Below are 19,104 nucleotides of genomic sequence, written 5' to 3'. Positions count from 1 at the left end.
AATGGCGGCGGCGCGGAAACGGCCTCCTCAGGGCGGGGGCGGTGGCAGCGCGCAGGCGCCCGCGCCCCGCGGCGGCTCTTCCGTCGCACGGGACGGGGGATCTTCCCGGGCGCCGAGTGGGCTGGTGGTCGTTTAACGGCCCCGCCGCCGCCGTTGGTGCTGAGGAGAGGTAGGGCGGGGGGCGGCGGCTCTGGGAGCGGTGGTGGCTGTAAGGGGGGGAGGTCGTAGGGTAGCGGTGGTGGCTGTAAGGGGGGGAGGTCGTAGGGTAGCGGTGGTGGCTGTAAGGGGGGGAGGTCGTAGGGTAGCGGTGGTGGCTGTAAGGGGGGGAGGTCGTAGGGTAGCGGTGGTGGCTGTAAGGGGGGGAGGTCGTAGGGTAGCGGGTGGTGGCTGTAAGGGGGGGAGGTCGTGGGGTAGCGGTGGTGGCTGTAAGGGGGGGAGGTCGTGGGGTAGCGGTGGTGGCTGTAAGGGGGGGAGGTCGTAGGGTAGCGGTGGTGTCTGCCCCCGCCCTGGCGGGCTGTGTCAGGGCAGCGCCGGGCCGGGAGCTCCGCTGTGATGGTTCCGTCAGTTGTAGCTGGCTTTTGTCACTCGCTGTCCCGCATGGCTGTTGTGCCTAGCGTGAGGGCTGCCCGCCGGGTGCCCGGCACTGTGAAGGCGGGAGGGGGAAGCGGGTAAGGACCGGGGAGAAGCTGCCGCCTGGGCTTTCCAGCCGCCAAGGGGGCGGTGCGTGGATCTTCCCGGGTTCGCCCAGAGACTCCCTCCACCAGGACTCCCAGGTCTCTTTCCACAGAGCAGCTCCCCATGACCTTTCAGATCATTGGGTCCAACTATTGACCTAACACTGACAAAACCCGTCACTAAACCATATCGCTAAGCACTATGCCTACCTGTCTTTTAAATACCTTCAGAGGTGATGATTCTACCACTTCCCTGAGCAGCCTGTTCCAATGCTTGATAACCCTTTCAGTGTAAACATTTTTCCTAATATCCAGTCTAAACCTCCCCGGTGCAACTTGAGGCCATTTCCTCTTGTCCTATCGCCTGTTACTTGGGAGAAGAGACCGACCCCCACCTTGATAAAACGTCCTTTCAGGTAGCTGTAGAGAGAGATGAGGTCTCCCCTCAGTCTCCTTTTCTCCAGGCTAAACAATCCCAGTTCCCTCAGCTTTGTTTTCTAAAGACCTCACGGGTTTCTCTGCCCTTCTCTGGACCTGCTCCAACACCTCAATGTCTTTTTCGCAGTGAGGGGCTCAAAACTGGACACAGCACTCAAGGTGGGTCCTCACCACTGCCTTAGTCCTGCTCACCACACTGTTCCTGATACAGGCCAGGATGCTGTTGTCCTTCTTGGCCACCTGGGCACACTGCTGGCTCATATTCTGGCAGGTGTTGACCAACGTTCTCAGGTCCTTTTCTGCTGGGCAGCTCTTCAGCCACTCTTCCCCAGGCCTGGAGCGCTGCATGGGGTTGTTGTGACCCAAGTGCAGGACCCGGCACTTGGCCTTGTTGAATCTCAACCAGGCAGGTAGGGAAAGGGGAAAAAACTTGTAGAACCACATTGCAATGGAAGCTGTGGAAAGAGATGCCCTTGGTTGAGTTGGAACACGTGTGGGCATCTCTGCATGTTGCTTCCAGTGGATGCAGCCTCTGTTTTCCTATACTTTGATGTTAACAGGGTAAATACTTTTCTACTATAACATGTAATAGTCCTAATAGTTGTATACAGCACATCTGGGGATTGCGTTTTTCTTTCCTGCTCTCATTACATGCATAAGAATTACTTGTAATAATTTGTAGTGATCCTGTGATGTTTTTATAATTGGATCTGTCTTGCCCTTATTTGTTCCCAGTGTATAGCTCCAGTTTTTATTTCTAACTGTATGCTCTAACGTTCCATGATAGTAAAGTTCGTTTTCTCTATTAAATCAGTACTTTTGTTTTGTCTTTCTTAGTAACAGTAAGGTTCCCGTTTGAATTATTGATGTTCCTGACTCTCTCATCATAAGTTTCTATTAACATAGTCCTACTTTATATTGCAGTATAGACATAAATCTAGACTTCCGTTTTTAAATACGATGTCTGGTTCATTAAAAAACCTTCTGTTAATATTTGTCAGTAGTGTCCATTGTTGGCTTCCCATTAGTCTATTACATATCTTAAAATACTTCTACTGATGTAGTTTTTGCCAGTTTAATTGTTTCCAATATAGTATTGCACATCTTAATAATCTTCAGATAGGTCAGGTTGGCTGCTTTTCCTTTGCCTTGAATAGTTATTCCCAAACTGTTATTAAAGTCATGCTAAGTGTTGCTGAGACTGAAATCAACTAATTTTTCAATTAGAAACTTAATGAAGACAATTAGGGGTGTTTTGGTGCAAGAGTTTTGGGAGCAATTAATGTAAAAAACGGAACTTTTTCTGTCAAAAATGTCAAGAGAACCTAAAGGTAAAATTCAAATGTATGTGGCATTTTCTGTGGGTTTTTTATTTTGTTTCCTTGTTGCTGCAGCCAGTTTCTCTTTCCTTCTGGCTTTTTTGTGCTCAGTGTAGGTATTGTGTCCACTGGCACTTGTCCCAATAATTTCTAAGGCTACTTCAATAAAGTTTGCTTGTAGTTCCACTTAAGTTTTCTTTGCAGTACTTGCTCTTCAAGAGTTCTGTGGTGCAGACTGTTCTGTCCTTTGCCTTAGTCACACTTAGATTACAGGAGTGAATTTTCTTCTAGGTTGCTTTGTTCTGTCTTCCACTCTTATACTCTTTTTCTTAAATGTCCAAATGTTACAGCAATGGAACTCAGAGCCCTGATCTTTAGTTCAGACACTAATAACTGCAACATTTTAATCTTGTGTTTTCCCTTCTTTCTAGGGAGAGATTTCAACGGAACAGCAGATTGAATGAATGCTTGTCTTCATATTTGCGTGATGCATAAATTCCAAGAGCATACAAGCGACTCTTTCCTGGTCTGAGCAATTTAAGCGTAAAGACATGTTTATATAAGACACAGAAAGTAGCATAGCAAAAGGTATGTAGCTGAATGAGGAAGTGTTACTTGCTCCTTGGTTTCTATGTGTATGGTACTAAACTACGTAACATAAAATGGAAATGACATATTCCCTGTAAATACTTAATGGACATAATAACAATAATCCAGTATTTGATTTGAAATCCCTGCCATACAAGATTATTACAAGAATGTCAGATGGGAAGTTTATTGGTTTTCTGCATTTGCTTTGAATTTTGTTCATTGCGCTTTCTGGAAAGAGAAATCTGTGTGTTATTTATTCATTTGCAGAGGAAATATATACACGTATGTTCTCTATGTAGAGAATTGTTATCCTTCATTAGTAAAATAACAGCATTTTGTTTACTGTGATCACATTACACTGCCTCACCAAAGCAGGGCAGCTTTGTGCAAGCAACAGCACAGGGACACTGCTATGAATCTAAATTTACCTTTATTCTACTTTTATGTGTTCTGCATATTAATTTTCTAGGCATTTGTCAATGACATAATTAATACATGTTGGTTTTGGCAGTGCAGCTCACTTTAATCAAACCTGCATTGATGCTGCTGATCATACTATGATAGTACTGCTTATAACTTAATCTTCAACTCCATTAGTAACCAAAACCAATTCTAGCAAATGTTTCAGTGTCTAATGTACCAAAGAAAACAGAATCAAGGCTGATTTTGCTGTTAATCAACGAACAAATTCAGCTTGATTAAAATAATGAAGTTGTGTTTCTTTTGTTCTAATGCAACTTCATAGTAATATTAGGCTTAAATTCACTGAGATTTCAGTTCTGAAAAAGTATGTTTGTTGCAAAGTTTGCTATGATCTTAATACTTCTTTTACCAAAGTAAATAAATTGGTATGTCTGTGCTATGATCTGTAGGTATTTTTTCCTCTAGAAGACTGAAACCTACAATCTTTCCTTACTTTCATTTTTCAGTACTCATGGGTAAGAGAAAGGAAGAAAGTATTTCAAAGCCTGGACCCAATAAAAGGCAGAGACAAGAATACACAGATGAACACAGTGATGAGTCTAATGAAGAAGAAATTTCACAGTCATCAGCTGATAGTAATTTCTCCTTACAGTCGGTAAGTTTTTTAAAAAGTTGGGGGGAAGATACAAGAAAAAGTTGATATGAAAAAGTTCTGTGCCTTTGGCTGACATAGAAATAAACGTCTGGCATGTAGGCTTCAGTGGCAACAATATAAAAGAGAGTAGAAGTTATGTCTGTGATAAGGACTTCTGCATGAGTTCACTCTTACCTTATTTCTTTTGGGTCATCTAGTTACAACGGTTGATCACTGTTAATACACTGTTGATAACAGTATTCCAGTTTTATGGAATGAATACTACTGAAGTTGTCAAATAACCAAAGAAAGGAAACCAATTTTGTTTGATAGAAGTACATTATATTTGGCTTATGGTTGTAGTAAAAGCAGAGAAAATATTTAGAAAACAAATGATTTCCTGAAAGAAGCACCAAATACTTGTTTGTTTTGCATAGCTGACACTTTCAAATGCCTTAAAAAAACAACAACCTAGTGTTTGAAATGCACGTTTTGATGGAAATGAAACTTGAAAACATGAATACTATTTTCTGCTTTTCTGTTGTAGTTGAATTGTAATTTGATGGAGAATTTTTAAAAAACTATTTCTGAGATTGCAAATATTGTCTTGTTTATTTAGACTGGACATCAGGAAGCATTTCTTTACCAAGAAGGTGGTCCAACACTGTAACAGGCTTCCTAGAGAGGTGGTCGATGCCTCAAGCCAGTCAGTGTTTAAGAAGCATTTGGACAATGCCTTTAATAACATGCTTTAATGTGGTCAGGCAGTTGGACTAGATGATTGCTGTAGGTCTCTTCCAACGGAAGTAGTCTGTTCTATTCTGTAAGACACCAAGGTTGATTTTTGGTACACAGAAGCATTATTCCTCGCTTAATTTTCTTAAACAGCAGCTTTTCTTTGTCATTGGTTTGTTTATTTTTCCTGGGGACTTTGCTTTGTTAGAAAACATTGTTTTTTCTGAAGCACTGGTGACTAAAGTTTTTCGTCAAAACAATGCTTTACCGGTTCAACAGTGGGCTGCCCCACTTTTAGCTTCATTTCCCCCTTCATGATCTAATTTAATTTCCCTCATTCTAAGCTATGCTAAGAATTATCACAAAATCACAAATAGTATTATTCAAGTAACAAAAAAGTCTTTCTATGATGCTCTTTATTACTGTGCTGACAACTGTGTAGAATCTATGATCTTAATCTTTTATGTTGTATTAATTATAAGTTAGTTATGGGGAGAACTGAAAGTTACTATGGATGAGCAATCGGCTTTGGTAACTTTTCCTCTTATTTTATTATGTACTTGCTCTGTAGCAAGCAACTTTTCATATTTCATTAAACCTGTCTGATTTTTTTGTAGCTTGTAACCATTGATGTTTTATATCATACTGTCATTTGAATTCTCATTATATTTAAAATAGATAAACTATATCTTATTAAAATGCATACATAACACCAGTTTTAATTGTTAATTCTGTAGACTGCAGGGGAAGTTGGGATAATTGAAAGCATCCAGCTGAAGAACTTCATGTGCCATTCGATGTTGGGGCCTTTTCAGTTTGGATCGAATCTCAATTTTGTTGTGGGAAACAATGGAAGTACGTATTAATTGCATCATTTCTTTGTCAAAGAACACTTTTGTTAATAGTTTAGAAGATGTAATTTTTATTTGAAGAAGAATTGCTAGCCATCTTTTAGGAATGGAGATGGATTCACTTTTGGATTTGGGAACCACATAGGTCTATCCCCGTAGTTCAAAGCTGGTGAAAAAGTTAGGTCTTAAATTTGGAGATTTGCAAAAGATCATGTGAATATAAATCTTTTCATAGCTAAACCATACATAAATTTGTATTTAAACCAAACATATTCACTCTCATGTTCATTATTAAATGCACAGTAATTATCCTGTTATAAGACATGGAAATGATACTTATTTATGCAAGTTCACTTCTTTTGGAGAGACAATTCAAAAATTAAACATAAATTTTGAAAGAGAGGTTAAAATCTTTCGGATAGTTTTATAAATGGTAATGTGTGTTTCATTTCTTTGGTTGTATACCTGTTTTCTGTATGCTTGTAAGGAAGGGGAGATTCCTCCTGAGATAGGACGTCTTGTTGTATGCAAATTGCTAAATAGAAGTAACAGAAGTTTGGCTCAGCATGTTGGGTTTTTTTTTTTTTTTAGGGAGAACCTTGGAAGTGGCAGATGTTTTTCTAGAGTTACCGCTATTTTACGTGCTTGTTGAGTAAGGACAGAGTTTGGAATTTAAATGCATGAATACATAAGCAGTCAAACAAAAATCTGTAATGTGGGTGAACTGGATAAAGAGTTACAAGAACTTCTTTTTAAAAAAAGTTCAATGCTTCTGTTACAGGTGGAAAAAGTTCTGTATTAACTGCTCTTATTGTTGGACTTGGTGGAAAAGCCACTGCAACTAATAGAGGTTCCTCATTAAAAATGTTTGTACGAGATGGAGAGACGTAAGTAAAATTTCTTTGGTTTTAAGGTTGAACGTGTTGTTTAGTGATTGTGAGTCAGGTTAGCTGATCAGTTTTCTGTTCACCTTCACGTCCTGCTTTGAGGACTCCTAAGTCTCTTTCTCTCCCTCCCTCCACTCCTTGGAAAGAGAGGCGGGGGAGAGCATCTGTCATTCATCTCAGTGTCCAGTCCAGCCCAAACCACAACACTTTGTTTTCTCTATTCTCTTATTGAATCTACCAGTTTTGAATAAAAACCATAACACTTAAGAGACAGTATTTAAACAGAAAAATCCCAAAACTACAAATAAAAAACACATTAGTAATCTTAACCAGTATTATACCATTATCTCTGAACTAGCTAACATAGTGATATGTCCTGATTATTGCCCAGTTCACGTGTATTACTTTCACGATGTACTTGAAGAAGAATTGAGTTCATTAGGAAAAAATCATAGGAAACTAGTAGCATTGTTCTGTGAGCAGTGAGGTTAATTCTTTTTCTGTCTTTCTGGTAACATGAATGAGTATACAGTATGAAGACCATGATATACAGGTGGATTATTAAATACGTAGGAAGTAGATTCATGTCTGCTGCTAGAGTAGGGATAAAAAGATAGAAGTTTTAAAAGTTTACATTTAGAAAAAGCTGTAACTTAGAGCATTAGGCTTTTCCTTTCAGAGGGGCTTGGGGTGAAAATTGTTGGCAGTACCTGCCTCATGTATAACAACTTAGTGTTTCAGCATTCACTTGAGAAACAGAAAATGGGAATTCAGAGCTGAAATCACATCTCATCTTTTCTAGAAGACCGCCTTAAACATTCTGCTATAGATTACTTTGGTTAGGGATAGCTGTAGAAGCTAAGCAACTCTTTTCTACAGAAGCCAGTTTGGGGACAGGAGAAGAACCAAAAAGAAACTTGATTCTGCAGCCTAAAAATGGGGTCACTCAGATGGGAAGGGAAGGTGGGGGAAATCTGCTTTCACAGCTGTTTGCTTTTTGGCTCATGATTTATCTGAAGCATAGCAAGTGCAAACAGGTCAGTGTATGGCAACCTTTCTGACCGTGTGTCTCCGATGCTGTTGTGGCTCAAACAACATAAATATATCTTGTTCTGATTGGTACAATGACTGACTTCCAGTTTTGACCTCTGCAACACATGACAATTTTTGTGGAAAATTGGAATGGTCTGTGGGAGTTTTTTTTGGTTTGGGGCTGTGGTGTTGTTTTTTTGTTTGTTGGTTTGTTTGTTGTTTTTTTGGTTTGGTTTTTTTTTTTTTACATTTTGAACTAATTTCAGTTTTATTATTTTTATTTTTTAGTTCAGCAGATATTTCCATAACTTTGAGAAACCAAGGCAGAGATGCATTTAAACCAGAAGTGTATGGTGGCTCTATTATTGTGAATCAGCACATTAATTTGGACGGAAGCAGGAGTTACAAACTGAAAAGCAAATCTGGTTGGTTTTCAGTCTTAAAAGTTCTTTAGATGTTTTCATTGCTTTAAATGCCTTGATGTTAGTAAAGGATGATGTTTCTCATTTCATCTTTCAAGGATGATGATGTCCTTTTTTTTTGTGTGCTTACCTTAGACTAAGAATATTTTAGCATGTCAAAAGCAGTTGTGTCAGGTTCTGCATGTGAAATCATACAGTATTTGTCTTCATGAAAATCTGCTTCTGTGATGAGGATAAACATAGTCTTTAGTCTTTATGAGTTTTTGTTGAATTTGCTGTTTACCCAAATTCTGTCACAGAGGGTTTATGTAGCAAGAAGGGACTTTAATTAGAAGTCTTTCTGTACAAATGCAAATATATTGGCAAAATTAAAAAAAAAACCAAAACAAAACACAACCAAACAGTGTTTCTCATTTAGGAGAATTCATGTTACAAAAATACTAATCTAATGTTTTACATTTATTAAGAACCACTAGATTGAAAAAACGGCTACGGCATTGTATGTCGCTTTACTTTGGACCTATCAGTATTTCTCCTTTCTTTCTTTACCATTAGGGGCCATAATTTCCTCAAAGAAAGAGGAACTCATAGGAATACTGGATCACTTTAATATACAGGTAATTGTTATACTGTTTAAATTCTGTGCAATTTAAGATGTCAGCACGTGCTGTTACAATTCTTCAATTAAAAGACAACGTTCCATTTCGTTAAATGGGAGAGGTTCACCTCTTCTGTGTTCTTTCAAGATCAAATGCAATGGCAAAAGAAAATTGAAATTTATATCTCATTCAATGCAGAATACGATTCTGTCCCAGACAGATAAGGATTTGCTGTCGTCTGTGAGCTGTGAGTCATGTGTCCTGTTAATGAAAGTCTTAGCGTGTGTAGGTTTTTTTCATACCTGGAGCTTTCTTTTTTCCTGCTCATCAACAGTTTTTGCTGTTGAAGAAATTTGAGTGTTTTTGCTGCTTAACTGATTAAGGAAAGATCAGGTAGTACACATGAAGTTTAAAATATCCAACATATTCAGCCTTTCAAGTAATACAAACTTCTGTTAATATGTGTTGATTTTATTTTGTGAAAACTTCCATAAGAACATATGGGGCAATTGATTGTATTTAAAGCAATACTTTGATCTATTAAATAATGAGCAATTAAACAGCATTGGAAAAAATTTCTACTGCAGATGTTGTTAAATAAATGGAAAGAAACAGGCACTGACTTTCTAGAAATCATTTATCCTCCTGGGAACAGTTCTTCAGTTTTCCTTGTTGTGGTTGTAATTTTTACTTGATACAGTTGGGTTTTCTTATTTTTTGTTTGTTTGTTGTTTGTTTTGTTGTTTTGTTTTTGGATTTTTTTTTTTAAAGGAGTAAGAAGAGTAGAAATCTTAATTTCTGTTTCTCTCAGCTTATTACTGAATTGCTGGGTATGGAACAGGGAGATGGTTTGCTCACTTTCATGGATATGCAGTTACATGGGAACTTTTTTACTTAAAATAAATAAAAGTAATTTATTTGTACAGGTAGATAATCCTGTGTCTGTTTTAACCCAAGAGATGAGTAAGCACTTTTTACAGTCTAAAAATGAAGGTGACAAGTATAAGGTAAGAAAAAAACCATTTAACATTCTGATTAAACATTAAAATACTGATTTCAGATTTTTAGAGGTGGCGTTTGGAGGAAAAATTCTTAATTTTAATGATGTGTTGTAGTTTAACTCAGGTAAGCAGCTAAGCACCATGCAGCCACTTGCTGACTTCCCTTCCCTGCTGCCCCCGGCTTGAGATGGGGGAAGAGGAACGGAAGAGTAAAAGCAAGAAAATTTGTGGGTAGAGATAAAAATTGTTTAAAAAATGAAAGAAAAGCTGGAAGAAGAGAGAAAGAAAGCAAAGCAAGAGATGCAAAGGCAGTCACTCACCACCTCCCATGGGTAGACCGATGCCCAGCCAGTTCCTGAGCAGAAGATGGCTAATCTCCCTAAACCCTTTCCTCTCCATTTTTATTGCTGAGCATGACTGTGCTGATTTCTGGCTGGGATAGAGGTAATTTTCTTCGTAGCAGCTAGTATGGGGTTATGTTTTGGATTTGTGCTGAAAACAGGGATGCTTTCATTATTGATGAGCAGTGCTTACACAGTGTCAAGGCCTTATCTGCTCCTCACACTACCACACCAGCGAGTAGGCTGGGGGTGCACGGGGAGATGGGAGGGGAGGCAGCTGGGATAGCTGACCCCACTGACTGGATATTCCAAATAGTATGACGTCATGCTCAGCGATAAAAACCTGGGGGAAGAAGAAGGAAGGGGGGACATTCAGAGGGATGGCATTTGTCTTCCCAAGTAGCCATTATGTGTGATGGAGCCCTGCTTTCCTGGAGATGGTTGAACCCCTGCTGGCCAACGGGTAGTGGGGAATGAATTCCTTATTTTGCTTTGCTTGCATGCACAACTTTTGCTTTATTAAACTGTTTTTATCTGAACCCACAAGTTTTCTTACTTTTACCCTGCTGATTCTCTCCCCCATCCCACTGGGGAGGGAGCGAGTGAGCAAATGTGTGGGGCTTAGTTGCTGGCTGGGGTTAAACCACAGCAGTGATGTTTTACGGGATGGAATATCTCTTTGGATAGTTGGTGTCATCTACCTGGTTGTATTCCCTCCCAACCTCTTGTACACCCCGCTAGTCTATTCACTGGGAGGGCAGAGTGAGAAACAGGAGGTCTTGGATGCTGTACAAATGCTTTTCAGCAACAGCTAAAACCTTAGTGTGTTATCAGCATTGTTTTGGTCACACATCTGAAACAGAGCACCATAACAGTTGCTGTGAAGAAATTTAACTCCATTCCAGCCAGACCCAGTACACTCTCTGATTGTAGCAATCATCCACTTTCAAAAACAATTTCTTGCAAATTTTTTTTCTCTGAAGACACTGATAAATTTAAAAAAAAAAAAATTAGGACACTGCTGAGTTAGTTCATTATTCAGAAATAACCCACCAGTTATTTTACTTTGGGTATCATTCAGGATACATAGAGGTCATGATGAGTAGTCTTTCTATGGTAATTATTTAAAGTTGAAAAACTGTCTTTTCTGAAAAACTGTCTTTCTGGTTGAAAGACAGAGCTCAGAGGGTAGTGATTAGGGGCACAGAGTCTAATTGGAGGTCAGTGAAGAGTGGTGTTCCCCAGGGGTCAGTACTGGGTCCAGTCCTCTTCAATGTATTTATGAATGACCTGGATGAGGGGATAGAGTGCACCCTCAGCAAGTTCGCCGATGACACAAAGCTGGGGGGGTGGCTGACACACCGGAAGGCTGTGCCGCCATACAGAGAGACCTGGACAGGCTGGAGAGCTGGGCAAAGAGGAATCTTATGAAATTCAACAAGGGCAAGTGTAGGGTGCTGGACCTGGGGAGGGATAACCCCATGCACCAGTCCAGGTTGGGGGCTGACCTGCTGGAGAGCAGCTCAGTGGAAAGAGACCTGGGAGTCCTGGTGGACAACAGGATGACCATGAGCCAGCAATGGGCCCTCGTGGCCAAGAAGGCCAATGACATCCTGAGGTGCATCAAGAAGAGTGTGGCCAGCAGGTCGAGGGAGGTCATCCTCCCCCTCTACTCTGCCTTGGTGAGGCCGCACCTGGAGTGCTGTGTCCAGTTCTGGGCTCCCCGGTTCAAGAAGGAGAGGGAACTGCTGGAGAGGGTGCAGCAAAGGGCTACCAAGATGATGAGGGGACTGGAACACCTCTCTTATGAAGAAAGGCTGAGGGATTTGGGTCTCTTCAGTCTGGAAAACAGACGGCTGTGGGGGGACCTTATCAACACTTATCAATACTGAAAGGGTGGGTGTCAGGAGGATGGGGCCAGGCTCTTTTCAGTGGTGCCCGGGGACAGGACAAGAGGTAATGGGCATAAACTTGAGTGTAGGAAGTTCCACCTAAACATGAGGAGGAACTTCTTTCCTGTGAGGGTGGCAGAGCCCTGGCACAGGCTGCCCAGAGAGGTGGTGGAGTCTCTGTCTCTGGAGACATTCCAAACCCGCCTGGACGCGTTCCTGTGTGACCTGCTGTAGGTGACCCTGCTCTGGCAGGGGGGTTGGACTAGATGATCTCCAGAGGTCCCTTCCAACCCTATGATTCTATGAAAGTTCACTTAGATAAGTTGCTGAATCTGACATCTGCATTTTTTTATTCCTTTTTAGTTTTTTATGAAGGCAACTCAGCTGGAACAAATGAAAGAAGATTATTCATCTATTATGAAAGCTAAAAACAATACATGCATTCAGATAGAACAAGGGGAAGAGGTATGTAAAAGCCAAAGTAATTATTAGTACAGATCTGAGCACCGAAAGAATCATAGGAATTAAAGTACATAATTTTCATTTGATTAGATCTCAGTGACATTGCATTTAAAAAAAATAAATCTTTTCAAGATTTCATATTAAATCTCAGCTTTTTGCACTCACAGTTGAACCTCTCTTTTTCTTGTTCTTTTTCCTTTTTTAAGCGTCTTAAAGAACTTAAGCAGCTTTATTCAGAAAAAAAGCATCGTTACAAAAGCATTGGGTTTGTGAATGACATGCGAAATCATCTTGAAGATTTGAAACATAAAATGGCTTGGGCAGTGGTAAATGTCTTCTTAAAATACGTTTCCTCATGTGAAATGTACTTTAAATTATTTCCAGTCTGCTGCGGACAGTCTGATGTATGCTAATACATGCTTCTATTTAGGTGGGTGAGATGGAAAAAGAAATACAGCCAATCAAAGAAGGCATCAGAGCTGAAGAAGGAAATACAGAGAAGTTTGTTCAGAAGCTAGAAGAATGCCAGGTACATGTATGACTGAAACTACGTGTCACTCTAGTTTTGGCTCCTTGACTCAAGAATAAAAATAGTATTTAAAATATGATTGTTCTCTAGCTTGTAAGCTATTGAAGCTGGCCATCTTAGCTTTTGACGAGCAGCTAAGAACGTTCCTGTTTATTCACATTTTTAGCCATCTAAAACTTAACAGTAATGTCTGCATTCCATACTGATATTAGGACATTTTTTTTTCCTGTTGTTTAGTTGGGGTGTGTGTGTGTGGTTTTCATGCTGATGCTTTTGTTTCAGGTAAGGATTATATTCTTTTGACTGGCAATTTGAGATGACCAGCATTGCATATACCTGTGAACACTAATTTAAACTGTTTTATTGTTGAGAGTACTTACTTGATGCCTATTTCTGTAACGATGGAGCATCTTCTGTAGAGAAGATAGTGTTTGATTTCAGGAGACATCTGGAAATTTAACAGACCCTGTGGATGGTACTTAAGACTTCTGTAGGTAGCAAGAAGGAATAATTTTGCCAAACATTCAGATTCACATGTGAAAAATATATTTTGCAGAAAAACACTAGGCATCATTACTTTGAACTCTTCAGTCTATTAAAACTCCAAACTTTCTGAATTGGCATTCATTTATCTTTTTCTTTTTTTTTTTTTTAAATGTTAATTTCATTGTTTTAAGATGGAGTCGTTTTTACTTTATGGCCGAACCTGTCTGTAGAGTTGAAGGAGCATTGTCCAGATACTGGTTTGACTTCTTTCCATGTTATGGTACTTGGCTTTGTTGTATTAAGAGTCCTGTGTTTGAGTAAACCATGAGTTAGTAAACAGCAACTTGCTTTTCTTCACAGATATGGTAGTTTGTTCATTTCCTGAGTGTGTTCCTTTATTAATTTTCATCTTAGTGTATCCACAGTGGCAATTACTTGCTTTATTTTTCTTTAACAAATAAAAAGCAAATGAGAAATGTCAGATGGATTATTTTGAGAGATATTTCTTCTGTAGCATTAAGAGGATTTGAACAAATTTTGCTTCATTACTTGTGTATTGTTCTCTTTTTTTCCACCAAAGGTAAAAGTGAATGAAGCAGAAGAAAAGTACAAAGCAATACAAGACAAGTTAATAACAATAAGTGAAGAAGCACAAGCCCTGCATCCTCAGTGTGTATCTTTGAAGGCTGATGTGCAGGCAAAAAGAAAAGCAGTCAATGAAGCTGAGGTAGGCAAAAAGAACTTTCAAAGGTCGTACCAATTTAAAGCTTTAATGTTGGCCATGCTCTACTCATGTGTACTCTTCTGTCTGTGTCTAAGCTTCCTGAATCCATAGTGCAGTTCAAAATAGGTGCAATTTCCTGCCTGACTTGCAAGTAGTTTCTGTTCTGGGGACATGGGGTTTATATCTTTACACAGGTGTTAAGTGGTGTTAAGCTTAGGTCAAAATAAATATGACAACTGTGTTATTCCTTTCTCACGTTCTTGAAATTCAAGTTATTTTTGTCTGTTTTGATGCAGTTCAGTGTTTATTTACTCAAAACTATAGTTCTTTTTGAAATTATTTCTTGCTTCTATTTATTAAACTAGTGTATCCTATTTCCTTCGTAGGTACTTTATAATCGTTTCAAAACTGAGTTCAAGCGTCTCGGAAAAGATGATGAACAGCTACGTAAACGAATTGAAGAACTGAAAAGCAGGTAAATACAGATACAATGATTACGGTGTATGTTTATTAAGGTATAGGTATGCAGGGAGTGAGCTCTTCTGATGAGTGAGAATATCTGCAGTAACAGAAAATATTTATTTAAACTTTAGCAGGATCCAGCTAAATATTTAAATTTATCTGATCCTGCTTCTTTGCATACCAAGATTTTGCCTAGAAGGTGATGAGGTAAATGGGCAGAAAAAAAGCTTTTCTTCTTTGTTGGTGATAATATAAATTTTCTAGCTTCCATAGTCTTGCAAAACTAAATGTAATAGGAACATAACTGGAGAGGGTTATGTGTGGTTACAAATAAAAAAAAAAAGGTATTTATGCTTTGTAGATCTTGTAAATGCACAGAATCTTAAATGTAACTTTCTGATGCATAAATCTTTTGTATGATACAGGTAATAAAACAAAGTTTGTGTCACTTATAAATCATCAGTGTGGTTTTAAAATACTGAAGCGTGATCTTTTCTAGTGCTAATCAGGTTTCAGAGCCTGAAAAATTGGAAAGACAAAGGAAAATCGCACACTTAAGGGAACAGTTAAAAGCATTCCATGATGAAGAAGCAATGATTGGTCAACAGGTGAATCAGTTTCAGCAGGCGGTATCTAGGTATAAGGAAGAACATACTAGACTGATGTAAGTTATGCTTTTTGAATTTAACTGTTTTCCTTTGTTTCAAGTTAGAAGTAGTCCCTTCTTACGTACCTGCATTCCTGGAGGTATTAGGCTTCATTTTCTTTTTCTTTTTTTATTTTTTCCTAGTTTATCTTGCGGCTTGCTAAATTTCTGACTTTGGCACGACATGACTTAATTTAGAAACTTTTTGAAAATTAAGAAAACTGTTTTGTCGTTAAAGGAGAAAAGATATTACTAATCAAAGTCTTATTTAAATCTGTACTGTCAGTTTAATACCCTTCTTTCTTCCTCCCTTATCCTCTTATCATCCTATAGGCGGACTATGATTTAATTTGTTTCATGTTGTCTAATACATTAGTACATCCTGATATGATGTCACAAGATATATAAAACGATATAAGAGAATAGATGCACTTAGGGGTAGTTATTGTATCTACTGTTAAAGGGAAATTTATAGAGACTTTGAGGCAAGTGGTTCAAATATCAATTTAGCCCATATCCGAGCTAGAAAAACAAAGCAGCCTTTGGGTTTGATTTGGAAACCTGAACTTGAACAATGATTACCTGAGGGGATTATGGCGATGTTGTCATTTATTGTTTTAAGAGATTTGAGAATTGTCGCTTATTGCACTTGATGTATTATTTTAAACATCTTTTATCAATTATTGTAACCAACAGTTCCATTCTGCTCTGTTGAAGACCTTTGTAGAAGACAGTGAAATTGAAGCATGTAATTAGAAATAAAATAAACTTATTATAAATTGTTAGAAAGAAAAAAGTCCTGTAAAACTGTTGCAAAGTAGTGCTTTTCTTTCTTGATTTTTTGTCTTCTGTTTCTTGAAACTATAAAAATATTGTTGCATGTGTGTATCTAGCTGTACATTGGAGTTCTGAGGTCTTGATATGCTGCTGTATTAGTACTTGAAAAATGAGACTTTAAAATAATTATAAAATTATTTTAATCAAATTAAGGCTTCATAAGCTATTGCTACTGAAAAAAAAACGTTTTCTTAGGAGAGAAGACTGTGATGTGAAACAAGCACTGGATGCCAAGCAGAGACAGCTGAGAGAGCTGAAAGACAGTAAAACAAACACCTTGAAAAGGTTTGGACCACATGTACCAGCATTTCTTGAAGCAGTTGAAACAGCCTATAGGCAAGGGCGCTTTAAACACAAACCTGTCGGACCTTTAGGTAAGAGTGACTACTCAAAAAGACATATTTCCTTGTGGGATTTATTGCACAGCTACTAATGTAAACGGTGATCTTTTAGAGGAACTATTTGTTCTTTAAGGAGCTTGAGGTGTATCTTTCTTTTGTACTTCTTGGACTAAGGTTTTATCCTGGTAGATTATCTTTTGCTTCTGTCCTTTTTATCACCTGCACTAGCTAACATCTGCTGATTTTCATCATTTTCAAGCTGTTTCTGTTAAGGTATTTTATGTAGTTACAGTGGTAAACTTTCAATGTGCTCCTGTGACTTCCCACACGCTCTAAGCATCAGTCCGCTGTGCTTTGGCTGGTTGTTCCGTGGTGGATAGCACTGTCCAGCTCTTGGACATTTTGAACAAAATCTGTCCAGTTGCTGACTTGTGGGCTTGTCAAACTTGAGATGTTTTGCGTGGAGCAACTCAGACAAGAACCAATTGAGATTTTCTTGGAAAGTTTGGTTTCGTTTGTTTTTTGACCAGCTCTGACAGTGACTGCAGTTTTCCGTTTGTGACTGGGAGTAATGGCTTCAGCATATTCTGGTTGTAAGTGTAATACTTAACTCTGGTTAAGCAATACTTAAGTATTTGGCATTTGCTACAGGGTGCAAATGTGCAAACACACGTACTACTGAAGACAGGCAATACAATGGAAATCTTCATCTCTGTTTAACTTGCAGCATAGTTGTTCCTCTGCCTTCAGCCTTAGAGTATTAAATTGTTGATACGCAGTCTTTGCCTTGATATACTGCTGCTGAGCTGCCATAAAATTGGTACCTTAATGGAAATTAGTAGTGACCCCGACAAAGATCTGGGAAGAAAACGTAGGCCTCCAAATACAAATAGGTGTCTCCATAGGAAGAGAAATTATGTTTATGTTCTTAGGGTAGCTTGTCTGTTGTAGCGGTTTTTATCTTTTCATTTAACTTCTTCATTTTTTTTTTTTCTTCTTGTAAGAAAGGTTTATTTTAGACTCTTAACCCAAAAACGTATAACACAACAAAACAACCCTGAGTGATAAAAATGCGTTACTGGATGCTCTGTTATAGAACACAGCTCCTAAAGCCTTGTCTGTTTATTTAGGTGCTTTCATTCATCCAAAAGATGCTGAACTGACCTTGGCTGTTGAATGTTGTTTAAAGAGCCTAGTTCAGGCATTTTGCTGTGATAATCACAGTGATGAAAGAACTCTTCAGCAACTGATGTCAAAATATTATCCACATGGATTTAGACCTCAAATAATTGTAAACAAATTTCAGAATAAAGTTTATGATGTTAGGCACAGGTAAGTTATGTTTTGCATTTTATTGCTTGGCCTTGATACTTCAAATTACTACTTTTTTAAAGATCTCGTATGAGCTTTATGAACGGTGTTTTTTCTTCTTTTCTTCAGAGCAGTTGATCATCCAGAATTCCCATCAGTTCTCACAGCACTGGAGATAGATGATGCAGTGGTTGCTAATTGTTTGATCGATGTGAGGGGTATAGAAACAATCCTGCTCATTAAAGTAAGGCTCTATGCTCCCTATTGGTCTTTCAAGAAAAGCGTTTTCTTGTTGTATGGAGCATATGTGATACCTTTGCTGATAGTGTCTGTAATGGACAAAAGAGGTAGAGAAAAATTTGTTTGTTTTTCTTTTTACCCCTCTGAGGAGAGGTGAGGACCCCGATGGCTCAGTAAACCGTGACTGTATCAGTTATCACTGGAGGGTTCCTGGTGAGGCCCTCCTGGCACTCAATAAACTGTCAGTATCCCACTTCAAACACTGTTTTCTGTCATGGGTGAGGCAGAGTAAACTGACAACCCATAGTGGATTTAGATACTGGGATTTATTTAACAATCAGCAAGGTTAGAGCTTTTACTCTTATTTTCACACACTTGCTTGTTTCCTTGTCCCCTGCAACGCTGTCTTCATAGGTCTCAACTTCTGTCCCCAGCAGGGAGATCCAGGAAGGTCAGGCAGAAAATCTTATCAGTTCCTGCTCACAGATACGTGTTAGGGCTGTTACTGGCTGAAGTCCAGGGCATTCCCTGGGATTTGTCTCTACAGATCTCTCGCTATGAGTTTCCAGGACCTTCCCTTTTTTTTTTTTTTTCCCTGGGATGTTCACCACCACCTTTCTGGGCCTCTAAGTGGTCTATTTTCCCAGTCTAAATAGCTTATGTGCATATGATCATCCTCCGAACTGTTGTTGCTGTCTCGTGTTGCCATTACTTGGTGGTTTCAGGATGTATCAGTTCTGCGTAGTCTGAGTGTTACCAAAATTTGCAACCAGCCCCTACCGGTTGTACCTAGCAACTGGTAGCTAGGTACCAGTTGTAGTTGTAGCAGGCTTGTGCTTGAGACTTCAAAAGTTCCCCTTTGAGTATTCTGTCCCTCACTCTTACATGAAATTATCAGCACCTAGTGGCATTCACAGCCTAGTTTCTTTTTCACCTACCACAACTAGAGCTTCTTCGGACTCTGCGCTATTAAAGCATTTGGGATGAGAGTGTGTGTTGTGGTTGTTGATAGAGGCTGGTTAAAAAAAAAAAAAAAAAAACACAACAAAAAAACCAACAAACACCAACAAACAATAATCAGTTATTAAATAGGATTTGAATGAGGTGGCTAGCGACTGGTGTTGAAGTAAGATTACGTACTATTTTGATAAGAATCTATCTTTTGATCACCATAAAAACATGTTAATGATCTTAATTGATTTTTGATTTTCTGTTACTACTGAAGAT

At 38.9% G+C, this 19,104-nt stretch overlaps 1 protein-coding gene across 1 annotated transcript in view; it reads left to right on the top strand.

The window, feature by feature from the left end:
• Positions 1 to 13: 13 nt before the first annotated feature.
• Positions 14 to 19,104, top strand: part of SMC6 (structural maintenance of chromosomes 6) — a 40,031-nt gene continuing 20,940 nt past the window's right edge. Inside the window, exons 1-17 of the mRNA XM_063330517.1 lie at positions 14 to 169; positions 2,863 to 3,019; positions 3,952 to 4,100; positions 5,552 to 5,669; positions 6,447 to 6,552; positions 7,873 to 8,009; positions 8,562 to 8,623; positions 9,532 to 9,612; positions 12,203 to 12,304; positions 12,508 to 12,627; positions 12,732 to 12,830; positions 13,897 to 14,043; positions 14,427 to 14,515; positions 15,002 to 15,166; positions 16,181 to 16,359; positions 17,457 to 17,658; positions 17,767 to 17,881. Coding sequence (XP_063186587.1) covers positions 3,957 to 4,100; positions 5,552 to 5,669; positions 6,447 to 6,552; positions 7,873 to 8,009; positions 8,562 to 8,623; positions 9,532 to 9,612; positions 12,203 to 12,304; positions 12,508 to 12,627; positions 12,732 to 12,830; positions 13,897 to 14,043; positions 14,427 to 14,515; positions 15,002 to 15,166; positions 16,181 to 16,359; positions 17,457 to 17,658; positions 17,767 to 17,881 — 1,866 coding nt within the window. The 5' untranslated portion in view covers positions 14 to 169; positions 2,863 to 3,019; positions 3,952 to 3,956. The remainder of the gene's footprint in view (positions 170 to 2,862; positions 3,020 to 3,951; positions 4,101 to 5,551; positions 5,670 to 6,446; positions 6,553 to 7,872; positions 8,010 to 8,561; positions 8,624 to 9,531; positions 9,613 to 12,202; positions 12,305 to 12,507; positions 12,628 to 12,731; positions 12,831 to 13,896; positions 14,044 to 14,426; positions 14,516 to 15,001; positions 15,167 to 16,180; positions 16,360 to 17,456; positions 17,659 to 17,766; positions 17,882 to 19,104) is intronic.

This window comes from Chroicocephalus ridibundus, chromosome 3 (genome assembly GCF_963924245.1).
Source record: "Chroicocephalus ridibundus chromosome 3, bChrRid1.1, whole genome shotgun sequence".
Taxonomy (NCBI): Eukaryota; Metazoa; Chordata; class Aves; order Charadriiformes; family Laridae; genus Chroicocephalus; species Chroicocephalus ridibundus.
This window is presented reverse-complemented; position numbering and strand designations above follow the sequence as displayed.